This window comes from Physella acuta, unplaced genomic scaffold (genome assembly GCF_028476545.2).
Source record: "Physella acuta isolate Inbredline_101_S28 unplaced genomic scaffold, ASM2847654v3 ptg000715l, whole genome shotgun sequence".
NCBI lineage: Eukaryota > Metazoa > Mollusca > Gastropoda > Physidae > Physella > Physella acuta.
The window spans coordinates 29,012-45,459 of record NW_026732233.1 but is presented as its reverse complement, the minus strand read 5'-3'; the positions used below and the strand labels follow the sequence as shown (position 1 = coordinate 45,459).

General features: G+C 37.7%; 1 protein-coding gene across 2 annotated transcripts; it reads left to right on the top strand.

Moving 5' to 3' along the window:
- Positions 1-4,947: 4,947 nt before the first annotated feature.
- LOC131949820 (uncharacterized) lies at positions 4,948-16,125 on the top strand. 2 transcript variants are annotated; one of them, XM_059311811.1, is made up of 12 exons: positions 4,948-5,073; positions 6,846-6,970; positions 7,341-7,445; positions 7,923-7,977; positions 8,280-8,371; positions 8,830-8,950; positions 9,660-9,726; positions 10,137-10,164; positions 11,626-11,785; positions 12,607-12,739; positions 13,332-14,314; positions 14,926-16,125. In XM_059311811.1, exons 2-12 carry the CDS (start codon positions 6,883-6,885, stop codon positions 15,008-15,010), a joined length of 1,917 nt encoding a protein of 638 aa, XP_059167794.1. In that variant the 5' UTR covers positions 4,948-5,073; positions 6,846-6,882; the 3' UTR covers positions 15,011-16,125. The 2 variants fall into 2 exon arrangements, with proteins under 2 accessions (XP_059167794.1, XP_059167795.1); XM_059311812.1 differs by lacking the exon at positions 4,948-5,073 and adding an exon at positions 5,242-5,626.
- The last annotated feature ends 323 nt before the right edge of the window (positions 16,126-16,448 follow it).

The window sequence follows — 16,448 nt, the reverse complement described above, 5'->3', positions numbered from 1 at the left end:
GTGTGCTATTAATCAGAAAGATTAATCTTAATGCTTTTTAATTTATAATACAAACATCCGCCCTCTTCGGAACGTCTTTTGGAATTTTAAAATGGGTGCTCTTCAAACTAACACAGCTCAAACCAATTATGGTCCATAAATTTAATACAACTGAAGGAACAGCGGTCGTCTGTTTTGAAGTAAACAATCGCGGCGATGAATATTAAATGCAAAGGTTCTCAAACATTCGTTTTTGTTAAAACTTATTTATCTTAACAGATGCATATTTCGCTATATATACTAGAACAACATTGCGCCAAATCATTTAAGTACAATCAATGGACGAAACTTGACGTTTCAAAGATTAAATAAAATGAGGCTTGTCCCTTCGGCGGATCGTCAATCAATCACAATGTTTGATCACATCATAAATATTTTTTCTTTGCCTATCCCCCTTCTTCACACACTTAAATCGTCATACATGGTCACAAAAAGTCAGAACCGCTTGAAATTACGTCTGTCACCACTCTCCTTTCCAAATTTTCCTTTCTTTTTGGAAATAACTGTTTAATTAAAAATACAATCTCATATATCATATGGTATTCTGCTAGCATAGTAATATGGGATACCTATTTTGTAAAAAAAAAAAAAAAATTAAATAGATCTAGATCAGGGGTTCCCAACCCCGCGGGCGCCATGGCGCCCGCCGAACGATTCGTATGTGCCCGCCTCTCACTATTCAACAGAGACAGGATTTTTTTTATAAACATATTGAAAGGTTTGAGGGGATGGAAATCGAAAGTTTGAGGGGGGGGGGGGTGCAAATCGAAAGTTTTGTCGGAAGGGTCGCTACGCCTCTGGAAAGAGTTTGTCGATTTAAAATAGGTGGTGCCCGTCACCCTACCGATATTTTAGAATGTGCTCTAGAGTTAAAAAAGGTTGGGAACCCCTGATCTAGATGATATAATTTTTTGTTTTTTGTTGAAACTTTTAATCTTTTGTATTTAATTGTTTCGTGTGAAAATTTTACTTTCGAAAAAAATTATAGTTGACCTTTTTAAAACTTTTCACGATGGCGGGAAAAAGTTCAAGTCAACATGCTGATATAGTTAAGCCTAGTTGGACCATATATTTATACCTAGATCTAGATCTAGTACATGTATCATAGCATAAGCTTTAGAAAATAAATACATGTTCACTGTTTAAATTTGGGTGTGATATTTTTACTTTATGTTTAAATCGAGTTTTATGTAAAGTTCCCATTTCAGTCCTATCGATCCTAATGTCAGACAGAGTTCATAATTATTCTTGACTTCGTTTTCGAGTTTTGCAGGGATGCTGCGGTCAGCACTCTGCCCAGTCGCCTTACATTCCCTAACATGAATCAGACATCCATCAGCTGGGTAGACTCGGAGATCAAGTCAGGGCCGAGATCCGAACTCGAGACTTTTGGGTTAGCTATCAAGCGCTCTTGGGGGACAGAGTGGTCTAGGGGTAGACTGCAAACCCGTAAGTCTCGAGTTCGAATCTGGGATCAAATCAAAGGCGGCTGGGCATAGTGCTGACCAGTGGCGTAGCCAGGATCGTCTCAAGGGGGGGGGGGTTCCAATTTTTACCCGGGGACAAACTTTCGATTTGCATCCCCCCCCTCAAACTTTCGATTTGCACCCCCCCCCCCTCAAACTTTCGATTTGCACCCCCCCTCATACTTTATATATATATACCGAGGGGTCTATGGGGGGGGGGGGGTTATGACCCCCCCTAACCCCCCCCCCCCTGCCTACGCCACTGGTGCTGACCACACTATCTCTTCATATGCCGAGGTCACAGAAACAAGTGAACTTCACTTTTATCAAGCGCTCTACCACCAGACCACGCCGTCCCATATATTTATAAACATTTTCTAAACCGCGAAATACTAAACGCGAGTACTAGATCTAAAACTCGTTTTCTAACTTTGCTTTTTTTTAATAATGCAAAAGTGTGGCGTCACACCATCTGAACACCCCCCCCCCCCTCATCACACACCGTAACAAAATTACGGACCCCCTCCCCTCCTACGAGTGTGACGTCATTTATGGACGACCCCTTGGTTTTTACAAGCTTTTATTTACTAGTTTCCTCTGTCTGTCGTCAGTCTGTAAGTATAAGGCACGAGGAAAAGCTAGACCAACATTCTTGAATGAGAACATCAGTACCGCCCAGAGCTTTAAGAGACCCTTTGATATTGTATTCGCCAATAACACCACTTCAGAAATGATTCATAGTTCGAGATCTAAGGGTGATCGCAATTTTGTAACTTCGCGTTAAGTCAGAGCATATTTTTGTTTTTGGCAATATTAGGCTACGCCTGTCTTCCATAGAAAGTTTCTTTCAGGCATCTCTTCCTCGAAGAAAGTGTACCACCCCCATGAAATGAAATTTAGACAATAGATACTTTTACTAGTGCCCCCCCCCCCCCCCCCCCCCCCGGAAAATTTAGTCCGTCCCCCAAAAATATCAATTTCTTATATAAATTCTATATTTTTTCAGAGATGCCTGAAAGAAACACTCGTGTTGTGTTTACTGACCGCACACCGAACACGTCAGTTCAAACAGCCTGTTAACTGACCGCACAGGGAACGTCACAGTTCAAACAGCCGATTAACTGACCGCACAGGGAACGTCACAGTTTAAACAGCCGGTTAACTGACAGCACAGAAAACGTCACAGTTCAAACAGCCGGTTAACTGACCGCACAGGGACACGTCACAGATCTAACAGCCGGTTAACTGACCGCACAGGGAACGTAACAGTTATAAAGAGCCAGTTTACTGACCGCATAGAGACACGTCAGTTCTAAACAGCCTGTTAACTGACCGCACAGGGAACGTCACAGTTTAAAATGCCGGTTAACTGACCGCACAGGGAACGTCACAGTTCAAACAGCCGGTTAACTGACCGCACAGGGAACGTCACAGTTCAAACAGCCGGTTTACTGACCGCATAGAGACACGTTAGGGGTCGTCCATAAACGACGTCACACTGGTAGGGGGGAGGTGGGGTCCTTAATTTTGTGACGGTGTGTGATGGGGGGGGGGGGAGGGGGGGGGGGGGGTTCAGATGGTGCGACCTCACACTTTTGCATTAGAAAAAAACAATGTTAGAAAACTTATTTTATTTTTAGACGTTATTTCGCGTTTTAGAAAACTGTTTTAATAAAATGTAATAGGAATAGATTAAAATACTCTATTTTGACAGAGTTCAGACAAGATTTTGAAAAAAAAAATTCAACTGCAGTCTTGAGGGGGGTTGTAGGCTGATGTGTGACGTCATTTTAGGGGGGGGGGGGTCTAGCTTTTTGTGACGATGTGTGACGGAGAGGAGGGGGAGGTAAAAATCGTCAAATAAAGCGTGACGTTATTTAGGGATGACCCCTTAGTTCTAAACAGCCGGTTTACTGACCGCATAGAGACACGTCAGTTCTAAACAGCCGGTTAACTGACCGCACAGGGAGCATGTCAGTTCAAATCAACCGGTTTACTTACCATACAGGGAGCACAACAGTTCAACTACCGGGGTTACTGACCGTGCTTGACCACGAAATGTACTTTTTACACCATACAATCTGTTGGTTTTGAGACCACTTAGTGGACATGGCAGCCGCCTAAGTTAGTGGTAACTAAGGACTGAGGTGGATGAAACTGTAAAGCGCTAAGTTAGTGGTAACTAAGGACTGAGGTGAATCTATATATATAATTCTCTTCTGGGAGCCGTTAGAAAACAAGCTGCAAGCACCTCCTTGCAGTCCCCTCTCTTTCTCTCTATCACTATCACTACCACCCCCACCCCACCCCCACATTGTCTGGTGAGCTGTGGTCACGCTGTTTACATTTTACAATCATAGAGACGGGTTTGGTGACGGCTATTAGGGGCAGATAATTTAGTTTGAAACGATTTTAAACTTAGAGGAGGTAACTAAACTAAGAGGAGGCTGCTTTCACGTGGGGGGGGGGGTTAGTGTTTTTAAGCAAATATTTTCAGTGGCAGCATTGGTACTGTCGAATTCACAAATTATGACTTACTGAAAAGTAGAAAAAAAAACAACTAAATAGCGGCGTATGATACGCAGCGGGTCGGCTCGTGACATTGTAAAGCGCTAAGGAGCGGTAACTTTTTCTTCTTCGTTCTTAATTTTTAGTGTTGTGAGGGATCGAGCTCTATGTACCAGAGGGTTTGAAATTTTTTTTTCGAATTTATCAATTATGAGCTCGACCATGCTTCCATCACAATTAAGGATTACGTGTCAACTGGCTATGCGCCATTGAGGCCATTGACTCCGATTTCAGCCTGCTTTTCTTTTTGGATTTGCCAACCAAGAAATAGCCTTTGTCCAACCAAGAACAAACTACAAGGCAGCAGTTGTTTGATTTTGGAGTTGTCTCTCCTAGAAGAGTGGCTGTCCCCAGCTAACCGAGCCTCATCTGCCTGAGGGTTCGAACTCGAGACTTTTCGGTTAAACAACCATGAGCTTTACCGACTCGACCACGCCGACACGGTAACTAAGGACTAAATCTACATGTTTTCTGTATAGGTTTGCTTCCCCTCCTCTCTACATATTCCCCTATATAAATCCCTCACAAAAAAAACCTGTTGATGCCTTCGCTCGATGGCTATTAGGCTATTCGTGACGCACCCCTCTTAACCCCCTTTGACACGCACACTACCTTTGAAAGACAGCAGTCTATAATCACTGTAATGTATTTTGGCATTAAAAACAGCCTTCAATGATTAGCCTTGGGTTTTAGAGGCCGATCAATCTTACATAGCCTAGAGATAGCTGTGTTGGCTTTTTTTTCGGGTTGTCTCCTACCTGCTTCTGACCTGCCCCTCCCTTTTATTCGATCAACAATGCGAAACCAAGGTTTGTTCGCGTCTCGCGGAGATTCCGGGCATAACGCCGCCTGTCCTCGGCTGTCGTCTGCTACTACACGGAACACACTTTCGCGGCGGGGCAAACAAGGGCTAAGACAAGAACCAAATTTGGCAACATGTTCAACCTGTGGATTTTGTAATTCATTCTTTAATCGGTTTCTTTCTACTTTTTAAAAGCAGGTAAATATCAAATTACTTTTTAAACAAATATTTTAGCTACAGCTAATTCTGCAATAGATCTCGCTTACCTCTATAAGTATAGTTGTCTATTTCTTAGGTTCGTTAATTACTAAAAAAAATAAAAATAAAGATAAGTAATTTGTTTTGTTAATTTAGTAATTTCATTGCCAAAATGTAAAGCTAAGCTTTAGTAACATATTTTGTAGCGGTACGATGCAAGTTCTATTAGACATCCACTGGTAACGAAGCAACGCCTTGTTGTGTTTTTATTTGCAATGTGTTTCTGTGTAAAAGGTTAAAAATCTGTTCGAATTTGCTTGCTAGGCGTGAGAATATAACGTTAGTTTGAGAGACGTGACATTGATTCGGCTGCCCTAACGAGAGGATTGTAAAGGTGTCAACACCTGTGTCACATGAGTTTATTAATAGATCTCCGAACCCATTGGCCGAAGTGTTGAGCTGGATGCCTATCGCTATCAGCAGTTTAAAACTTGTGTTTATATTTTCAATGTTTATTCATCAAACATGATTTGATTTACCCTCTTCAAACAAAGTATGGGCCTAATTTACCTAATTAAATATCTTATCTTTAACTAGAATCTAGTAGGTTATTTTAACATTCAATTGGTGGGAAACCTAATCTTAAAATAATCTAGATTCTAAGATTTAATTAATTAGTCTAGGCCTACTAACTCTAACTACTCTAGTCTAAGTCTCTAAGTTAACTGAGAGTTAACTCTAAGTATTATTACTAAGTAACTCTTTCTAGCTTGCTCTTTAATCAAGTTTTTAATTTTTAATTTAAGAATAAATTAAATGTAACTTGCAAGGCTTAGTTCTATTAAGTTGATAGAATATTTAATTTTATTTAATATTTATCATTTGAATAGCTAGTGTGTAGATCTAGTTACTGGTAATTTTTTTTTTTTGGGGGGGGGGGGGGGGGGGGGGAGGTAAGGCTGAAGTGACCTATCATTTTAAGCCTCAAAAGGGTGTGGGTGGGTGTTTGACTTTTGTGATAATGTGAGAGGGTAGGTTTAGGTAAAAGTAGAATTCATTTTTAAAAAGGATGACCCCATTTGATTTTTCTAAAAAAAAATTCATAAAAAACGTTTTAATAACAAGCTTTTATGTAATAATGCACTAAAAAGTAGAAAATAAATTATAGACTACTATTTAAATAACTATAAAGAAAAGCGTGGGTCACTTTAGTATCTATTGGATACCTTTACTAATGTTAAGGAAGACACCCACGCTTTTCTTTATAGTTATTTAAATAGTAGTCTATAATTTATTTTCTACTTTTTAGTGCATTATTACATAAAAGCTTGTTATTAAAACGTTTTTTATGAATTTTTTTTCAGTACTTTACATGTTTTATTTACAATAGAGTTATATGACTAAAAACCATTGCGCGCCTACTGAACCTCACGTTCAGTAGGCGCGCAATGGTTTTTGAACGCAGCCATTACGTGATGGCGCAGCTATTGAAGGTGATGACGCGTGTGGTGTGGTTGGCTAGATATGCCTACTAATTCGATCCAAATTTTAATTAATTCATTAAAAATCAATTAGGCATCCAATTAAGTCAAATTTAGTTTCAGATTGCATTGTCTTCATGTCTTGACCCACGTGCCAAATGTGAATCGTATCGGTCAAGTAGAAGTTTCCGAATTTTCACTCCTGCGTTTCCGTCTAGACTGACGACAGACTGTCGACAGAGGAAGTGAGTTAAATAAAAGCTTGTAAAAAGAGCAATTTTTCTTTTTCAGATAAGGAAGATGCTTGACAAATTTGGCTAGGGTGACAATGAAAGCCAAGGCAGACTATTTGAGAAGTATTTCACTTCTCCTGGTAATGATATGTCTGTTGATGTCAGAAGGTCATGGCCAAACAGGTAATGCCAGTTCTGTAATGGGGTTTATTGTCTTTTTCCTTCTATTCTAAATATGAACAGTATAGGCTTATTGTTATTTATTCAAATATTAACAAAATAAAATAAAACTAGCTGTCATTTTCTTTTTGAAAAAAAATTGAAAATTAGGCCTAAATGTAGCAGAAAAAACAACTCAAAAATGATGTGCAGATGTTAAATTTTAATTACCAATAATCTCAGTTTAATGGTGTCTGGTTTAAATTTTTAAATGTTCATGTTTTAAGCCAGTTTTTTTAAAAAAAAAACTCACACTAGCTTGTTTTGCTAAATAATGCATAGTCTAATAGGCCTACAGTTTCATACCAATTTTTGGCTTTCCCTTTATTTATAGATACCTGTAGCACAGAATGTGGGTGGTCATCAACATGTGCCAACTCTACTTGTGTGTGCTTGTCTGGCTTTGTTCTTCATACAGATGGCAAAAACTGTCGTAATGGTAGGCCCTGCTTTACACATTTATAACTCTACATGTTTTTATTTCTAGGAAACTTACATCTGCATGGCCAAAAACATAAGAAAGGCTAATTATGTTTGTTAGTTTACTTAGAATCAGTAAAGCTGTTCATAGTTACATAATTCCAACCTAACCCTCATCTTAGTTCAAACCTACTTACAAAAGCAATATCACATACTTTGTATACAAAGTATTCATATACAGGTGATAAATGATCTATTCAAAACATAAAGAGAGTTGCACAGAAACATTTTTCCTTGTTCACATAATTGAGAATAATAATTACATAATTAAGCCCAAGCCTCAGAGAAGAATTCTTTATTTGCTCCTGGCTAAACAGGAGAAGATAACTTTCAGCTATCACTGTCATGCTGGTATAATGTTTCATCATATCTATTACACAAATGTTTTCTAGATTGCAATGTGTATTCATTTTTCTAATCATCTCCCTTATTTTAGCTTCCTGTACTGACGTTGAATGCCTACAGTGCCTACAGCCAAACACTTGTAAAAAGTAAGTTGATGAAAATATTTTAAAAAATTACTATCAGCCAAATAGGTGGGGTGGGGGGTGGGGGGGGCGGCATCAGTTGTAAATATTTAATATTTTCTTTATATAAACTTACATTTTTTTTAAAAGAGATATAAACTATATAACCAACTTGTCTTACATAAAACTGATAACTAATACAGTAGTCTTTTCTCATCCTTCAAAGACTTTGGTAACACTTTGGGTTAAATAAATAATTTTTTTTCTACTATGTTTACATGTTTGTCAATGATTAGATGTTGAAATGTGTGTGAATAATTTGTCAGATGCGCCAACTTCCTGTCCGCGACCAGTGGGCTGTGCCTGAAGGTGTGTGTTGGGTCTTCGCAGATGCTGGAGGATAATTTAATTTGTTCAGGTCATTAGCATGGTCAAATTTAATTGCATTTTGTTAGTGTTCTACTTTCTGTTGACTGTTGTTGTTTTTTTTTAAAAATATTTTTAAATTACCAAACAAAAAAACATAAAGTGATAGTTTGTTGTCTTTGCCTTTAGAATTGTACCATTTATCTTTTTCCACTTTTGTATTATTGTTAAACAGAAAAATGAACTGAAAAATATTTTAATTACTATTGACCATTAATTAATACAATAGTTTTCTAATTTTCTTTCTTTTGCCTTTTCCATCTCCCTGTGGAACATCAGCTCTACTTTTCTGTCCTTTGCTATTTTTTCCATTTCTTTTCAACTTTTTCCCATTATTTTCATGTTTTTGTTTCTTTGTTTTCATTGATAATTTAGTATCTTGGCCATTGGAAAGATTTCTCTTTTTTTGTATTTTATTATCTCAAACTGACATATTTAATATTTTGACAGAGAAGAGTGATGATGGCACCAAAGTGAATCTAGTCATTGCTGTGGTAGCCGGTGTAGGTGCTGGAGTCATCATCTGTATTGTTGTCATCATCATCGCATGTGTTTGTGTACGCAGGTCAAGGTAGGCACTTTGTTACATTCAGAAATGACAAAAATAGTTTTGATTGTCTGTTCTCTGGGGTCAGGTAATTAAATATCCTTCTTTTACTAGATGAAAAAAAAATGTATCAGCAACTCAGTTTTATTTTTTTATTTTCCTGGAAAAGTGGGTTAGGGGACAGTATGGCCTAAATGGTAGAGCGCTTGACTGCTAACTTGAAATTCTGGAGTTAAAATCCAGGTTCAAGTCAGTAGAACATCCCTGAGTTCAATCAGCTCTGATAGGTATCTAACTCACTTTAGGGGAAGTGAAGGTGGGTGGGCATAGGGCTGTCCACGCTATCCCTTCATATGTCATGGACAAAGTAACAGGTGAACTCTACTTCACTTGCCCCATGGAAGAAAAATAAGCTTAGTACCAATTATTTATGGTTATTTTTTGGCAGGAGTTAAGTGCATCTCTACCTAAACCATAGCCCTAATTCTAACCTTTACCCCAAAAAAGCCAAAACACTGATCCAATTTTTCTGAACTTTAACCTGACCCAATTATAATACTGGACTGAGAAAAAATTACATCATAATATTGCCCTAACTAGATTTGTGAAAGAACAGTAATCACATGATACCATTAATAACCTGTAGCATAGAAGAAGCTCCAACTTAAACTAATAAAATAAAAGATAAAACCAGATGTTTACATTTAATATTTTAACTAAATTTCCCCCCCAGAAAAAACATAAACTTGTTGAAGAAGAGCTACACAGTCAGACAAATGGATAATGGTCATATCAAGCAGGTACTATTTTAAACCCTTATCTGCTGTTTAATTCATAATTTATAAACTTTGAGTAATTTTGTATATCTGTAATAAGAGTTATTTGGTTGATATTGATTGATTTACTGCAGATGGCTGTGATTTCCTTTTTTAAAATCAATATCACAATGATGTAAAAATATTTTCATCTTGCCTAACAACAAGATTTAGAAATAAATACTCCTTTGTTTGACATTAACATAATCTTCTGCTAAAAAATTAAAATAAATTCTACCACAATTTTGGCTCTATAGGCTTTTTTATAATTAAATTATATAGGCCCATTGCTATTTATGTTTATATCTAGATGTTAGTCAGAATCAATTTCTTGCACTAAACTTTTAAATTTCTAAACTTATTATACTTTAATCTGCTTTACATTTTTTATGCAGTTTCCTACTTATGAGAATTCAGCATTTGGTATGTATGTTAGAAAAAAAATCTAATTTTAATTGTATAATTTGATTTTTGTCTACTGAGCCAGCTAAACACACATCAACTTCTCCCATCATCTGTAGGGAAAATGTAACTTATGTTCTCATTAACCTATAGTGGAGAGGGGAGAGGCAGGTAGTTCCCTGCAGCCTTTTAAACTAACAATGTCATATTTTTATAAATAACACCAGATGTGTTATCAACTTTGAAACATTTGATCTTTATCTGAACCCTGCACACTAGTTTTTTTTCTTCATACCTGAGCGATTTTACACACTTGAGTGTATGTATATGTGTATATAAGTGAACATTCCTTTTGTGTTGTTCCGCATGACTGATATTAGGGCACTTGAAACTTAACGGCTACACGACATTTTTTATTGTCATTGTGAAATTTAAGAATGTGTCTAAGTTTACATGGTGGAGTGGGGGGGGGGGGGCATGCTAATTGGAGGCTTAGAAGTTAAAAATAATGGATTTTAGAAAAAAATAATTATTGAAACAAAAAATATCTGGATTGAATTTCTAATGTGGATATGTATTAGGGATAATGTTGGCCTACATAATACACAATGTTAAAGAAAAGAGTAGGGAGGTAGTTTCTTACTTAATTTTATAATGTTACATGAGGTAGGGGTTGGTTTAAGTTGCCTCTAAGTTTTTAAATTTTTTATCCAGAGGTTGTTTCAGAAAGTTTTTTTTTTTGGGGGGGGGGGGGGGCACTGGTTATAGTGTATATTTTTATATAAAACACAGGCCTGTATTCTTTCTATGGCATCTGTGGAAGAATGGGGAAGGGGGTGTATTGTTTGGTGAGATCTTTTTAAGGAGTATTGTTATGTATGACAGTAGAGGGGGGGGGGTGTAGAAAACTGACTAAAATTTGTGTGACGTCATTTATGGACAACACCTTGGTTGACTAGGATAATGAGGTTAATTTTACTACTTGTTTTGTAAGTTTCATTTAGGGCTTAATCTACTAATTAATTTTTTCTTGATTTCCCTCATTTTAGTTTTTAGATGTTTTGAGTTGCTGACTTAACATTTATTGGTAAAACAAAAATTTATTTTAAAAATGATGTTTTAATATTTAAGTTACTTAATTTCCACATGCTAAATATTAAATTTCCTCTGAAACCTAGTGATCCAATGGGCAGATGAAGTAGAGTTTATATATTTCTTGACTTTGACATATGAAGTGATTCTGTGGCCAGCATTATAACCAGACTCCTTTACCCTCTCCAGCTTAATTCAGGCACCCATTAGAGCTGGGTGGTCCTACAGTCACAAGTCCAAACTGAGATCTGAACTTGATACATTCTGGCTTGCATCCAAACACTCCACCATTCAACCAAGCAGTCCCTTAAACTCTAAATATAGGAAAATGTAATATTTAAAGTTGTAATTTATTAATGAACAGAATGTTTGATTGTATGTCTTTGTTAGAAAGCGAAACAACAACATATGGTAAAATTGACCCGCTGGAGTACATAGGTGAACTGGACAGACTACGGCCACACACAGACGCTCTGATGGCCATGTTGAGTCAGGTCAGGGGTAAAACAAGGGCAATGGACTCCACAGACACAAGAGTTCCAACATACAAGTGAGAACTCTTTTACTAAAGCGGGTACTTTTGTCATTAGATGGGTTTAACTATGTATTTTATGCATTAGTTATCTGCACACTACACAAGAAAGCTTATTATTGACTTTTATTGTTTAAATAGGCTGATTAATTTACATGTAGGCTACTTTCTGCTTTAACTAGTTGTCTATTATAGGATGAGCTTTGTCAAAGAAGGTCAAAGTATCTGGAAAATTCAACCAGTTATATTATTAGAAATTTAAAAATTGCAGTACCCTGTATCATGTTTTATTCTTTTGTAATGTTCTGTGATTATAATTATACTCTAGCATATTAGTATATGTATAGGTCAGGGGTCGGCAACCTTTTGAAGCAGAAGAGCCAAAAGTTACAATTTTCAAAATTTCCCTGTTTTTAAAGAGCCACTAACATTTGTTTTATTTCAAATATTTTGATTTTTTTTATTAAGATTATTAGTATTTGTTCAAGGAGCTGGAGAGCCGCATCTTGATATCAAAAGAGCCGCATGCGGCTCGCGAGCCGCAGGTTGCAGACCCCTGGTATAGGTTTATATACAACAATTATAGACCTTTTGTTGTAGTATACTATCAATTAACTTTTTGTATGCTTTCTTTCTTCTATATGTCAGTGGCAATTATTTGTTGTTTAGATATATTCTTGTGATAAAAAAATAAATATAAGTTTCCTATATTTTATATTAATCTGTAGTTGTGGGTTGTATTTTTATGTGGTTGTTATATTTAATTGGAGAGTAAATGTTGTACTTTACAAGTAAGTGGTAGTTGTAAGTTGACCTAATTTTTGCTTGACCTGACCCAGGGGTGTGATCCACCAGCTGTGTAGAGTGTTGGCGCTGTTACACAAGAAGGACCCAGTGGTCAGTATCCCGTCTGACGCCATGGCCCTGGTCCAGTGGGCCCATCAGATGCTGGAGGACAACAGAGAACAGGAGGTAAGTGCAGCACAACTGTGTTATGCTCATTTTAAAGATTTTAATCAAAGTCTTAGTGTCATTTTTCCCAGTGTGACTGAATTGTAATGAAAAACGTATCTTATTTCATCTTATAAATTGTTTTAAATGAACATTCATCGAACTGTTTTATCCATAGAACAGGACTAAAATTAACATGACTTAGTGTTTAACTAATCTGTATATAATTAAGCTCTTATTTTTAAATTCTTCTTGCAAATTTTGATTTAGAAAACAGACTAATTTGCACTGTTTATACATTTCCTATTTTACAATTGTCTTGAATACTTGTAGCCCTAAACAGGACTACCTATAGTCTTAAACACAACTACCTATAGCCTTAAACACAACTACCTATAGCCTTAAACATTACTACCTATAGCCTTTAAAACATGGCTACCTATAGCCTTAAACATGACTACCTATAGCCTTTGACTACCTATAGTCTTAAACATGACTACCTATAGCCTTTGACTACCTATAGTCTTAAACATGACTACCTATAGCCTTTGACTACCTATATCCTTAAACATGACTACCTATAGCCTTTAAAACATAGCTACCTATTTTTCAGTCTGCATTCAACCCTGAACTGTGTGGGGACTACCTGCCCTCTGTCGACCTAGTCCTGGACACTGACACGCCCATCTACACAATCCCAGATGCCAGCCTCCCCGGCACATCAGTCGACGCCCACTACACCACGCTCCCCACCTCACGCACAAAAGATAAACAAACCTACTACAGCCTGGGCAGGAAGTCGGGGTACGCCACCATCAACCGCGCGTCATCGGTAACCAACGCTGCATTGATCAGAGCTCTCGAGTCTGACCACTGTGATACGCTGACTTACCCGAGTCACCCGGACCCTGAGGTCGTAACACGGGAGCCTGACGACTACCCCATAACGACATACCAACCCAAGCACGAGGTGACCCACAGGACAAGTTCTGTCCTCAGCAGGGAGGATTTACAAAACTTTTTGATCAGCTCGTCCAGGCAGAAATCAAACAAGTCCACGCAAGGTGTTCGGAGCGGCTACGATTTCACTGACATGACATCTCCACAAATATCCAGTCCAGCTTTACAGAACAGCCCACAAATATCCAGTCCAGCTTTACACAACAGCCCACAAATATCCAACCCAACATTAAAGCATGTGCACAGCCCACAAATATCCAATCCAACTTTAGAGAATGTAAACAGGTTTAGAGAAGCTGAGTCCACATACCCTGTGAAAACCTCCAAGAAACCTCCCATCCCCCCGAAGCCCAGCTCCTTGCAACAAGACAACTCGGTCGTTAGTTATCCTTCCATCAAAAAGAACATCATCACCAACCCCAATGCAATCAAGAAATCCAACTCGCTATCAAAATACGCCGTCCCAAATATTGGCTACTTTGCCAATGGTCACTATTATGACCCCAACCCGATGCCTCGGACAGACTCTGAAGTCTATGCACCAGGAAGTAACTACAGCGACCGCAGCATTGTCATGTCCACATTCCTCGGCGACCAGCCTCCATCTGAGTCTTGTAGTGACCAATCGGAGGATGGGTGAGTCTTTCTTTAACTTGTACAACTTTCAGACTGTTCTGGTGTAAAAAAATTTTTTTTTAATAAGGTGTGTCACTAACAATATTTAGCTAGTGGTCACACATTTTTAAAATTTTTTAATACGTATGCAAGCATGGAAATATTTAAATGTATGAACTAAAGTTACCCTTTTGAAACTGGTGGACCATTGGGTCAATGAAGTTGAGTTCGCCTGTTTCTATAACCTGGGCACGTGATCAAAACTAGAGGCTTTTGGGTAAACAGTTGAGTGCTCTGCTGTCCAACCACACTGTCCCATTTTTAAATACATGCTAGTGATTTCTTTCAACCCTGAGCTGGTTTTGTTATGTTATTTCCCCAGAGATGATGACTCTGATTTTTTGTTCTTGTTTTCCCCAGAGATGATGACTCTGATTTTTCTAATTTCCCCAGAGATGATGACTGATTTTTTGTTCTTATTTCCCCAGAGATGATGACTCTGATTTTTTGTTTTTGTTTTCCCCAGAGATGATGACTGATTTTTTGTTCTTATTTCCCCAGAGATGATGACTCTGATTTTTTGTTATTTCCCCAGAGATGATGACTCTGATTTTTTGTTCTTATTTCCCCAGAGATGATGACTCTGATTTTAGTGGTGGTGACCTGGACGTATTCCCATTTGACCTCAGGGATGCCACGGAGCCAGTAGAAGTCTAGTCATTTAGGACAAGGTGTTATATAGCCCAGGGTGTCATTTAGGACAAGGAGTCATTTAACCCTGTGTGTCATTTAGCCCAGGGTGTCATTTAGCCCAGGGTGTCATTTATCATAAGGTGTCACATAACCCAGGGTGTCTTTGAGCACAAAGTGTCACTTAGCACAGTGTCATTTCGCACAAGTTGTCATTTAGCCCAGGGTGTCATTTAGCGAAAGGTGTCATTTAGTCCAGACTATCATTTAACCCTGGGTGTCATTTAGCCCAGAGTGTCATTTAGCAAAAGGTGTCATTTCACACCTGGGTGTCATTTAGTACCAGGATGTCATTCAGTCCAGAGTGTCATTTAACCCTGGATTTCATTTAGTGTAAATGTCTTTCAACCCTGGGTGTCATTTAGTGTAAATGTCATTTGTAGGTTGCCATGGGTTACAGATAGCCATACAGTACAGTAATATTGTAGGTCCCAAGTAGATGTTCAACAATTTACAATACCTTGTGCTTGTTTAGCCAATCCATGCAATGAACACCATTATGCAATATCCATGTTGCCTGACTTGCTATGCATTATTTACTTAATTTTGAAAAAAGTATTTGACTATATTTCTATTAACAAGGAACTGTACTGCAATTCAATAAGGACTGACTTAAAAAGTATTTATTTTTAAGAATGATTGGTTTAATAGTTTCAATCATGTAGTCAAAATAAATTTAAATTATCTTGCTACAATGTGTAGCCATAGGTTTTTTAAAACTAAATGTGATGATCTTCAACTGAATGAATGTCATGTTTAATGTTGTTATAAATAACTTTAGTTTTTAGTGGTTTAAAGATGTCTTTGTAAAAATTATGGGAGTTACCTCCCCTTGGTTAGTTTAAACATAGTTTAACCCCTAGATACAAATACAATGATAGGGTGACATCTTTAGACCTTTTTTTTGGGTAACTGAATTAATTGTTTTACACTATATAAGCCAGAGGGTAGCATTCACAGCAGGGTATATAATATATATATTCTTCTCTATCACCAAGCTGTAACCTTACACAGTAGTGTAGAGATTTAGTTAAATTGAGACATTTTAATAAACCCACCCTCCTGGATTTATATACAGTGTTTCTTCCAGACTTTTTTCTTAGGGGGGGGGGGGGGGGCGGTAGACTTTCTTCGGGGGAGGGCGGACACTGTTAAAAGTATATATTTTCTATATAAATTTCGTTCGGGGGGGGGGGGGGGTAAATTTTTTTTCGGGGGAGGGGGGGGGGAGATGCCTGGAAGAAACTCTGTTTATATATAGTGCAGGTTTCCATTTAGTGTTGGCCCTAAATATTACCTCTTTACTTTAAGACTTATATCATGGATACTAGTTTGGCCATTTTAGATCTAGACCATCAAATTGTAGCCATGTAGATGTTAATTTGGCCATTTTAGATCTAGGCCA

What these genes read in the sequence shown, in the direction of transcription:
- LOC131949820 (XM_059311811.1), top strand. Translation starts at nt 6,883, where the DNA reads ATGAAAGCCAAGGCAGACTATTTGAGAAGTATTTCACTTCTCCTGGTA. An exon ending in ATAATGGTCATATCAAGCAG is followed by an intron (nt 9,727 to 10,136) that starts GTACTATTTTAA and finishes TTTTTTATGCAG; the next exon opens with TTTCCTACTTATGAGAATTC. An exon ending in TTATGAGAATTCAGCATTTG is followed by an intron (nt 10,165 to 11,625) that starts GTATGTATGTTA and finishes TGTCTTTGTTAG; the next exon opens with AAAGCGAAACAACAACATAT.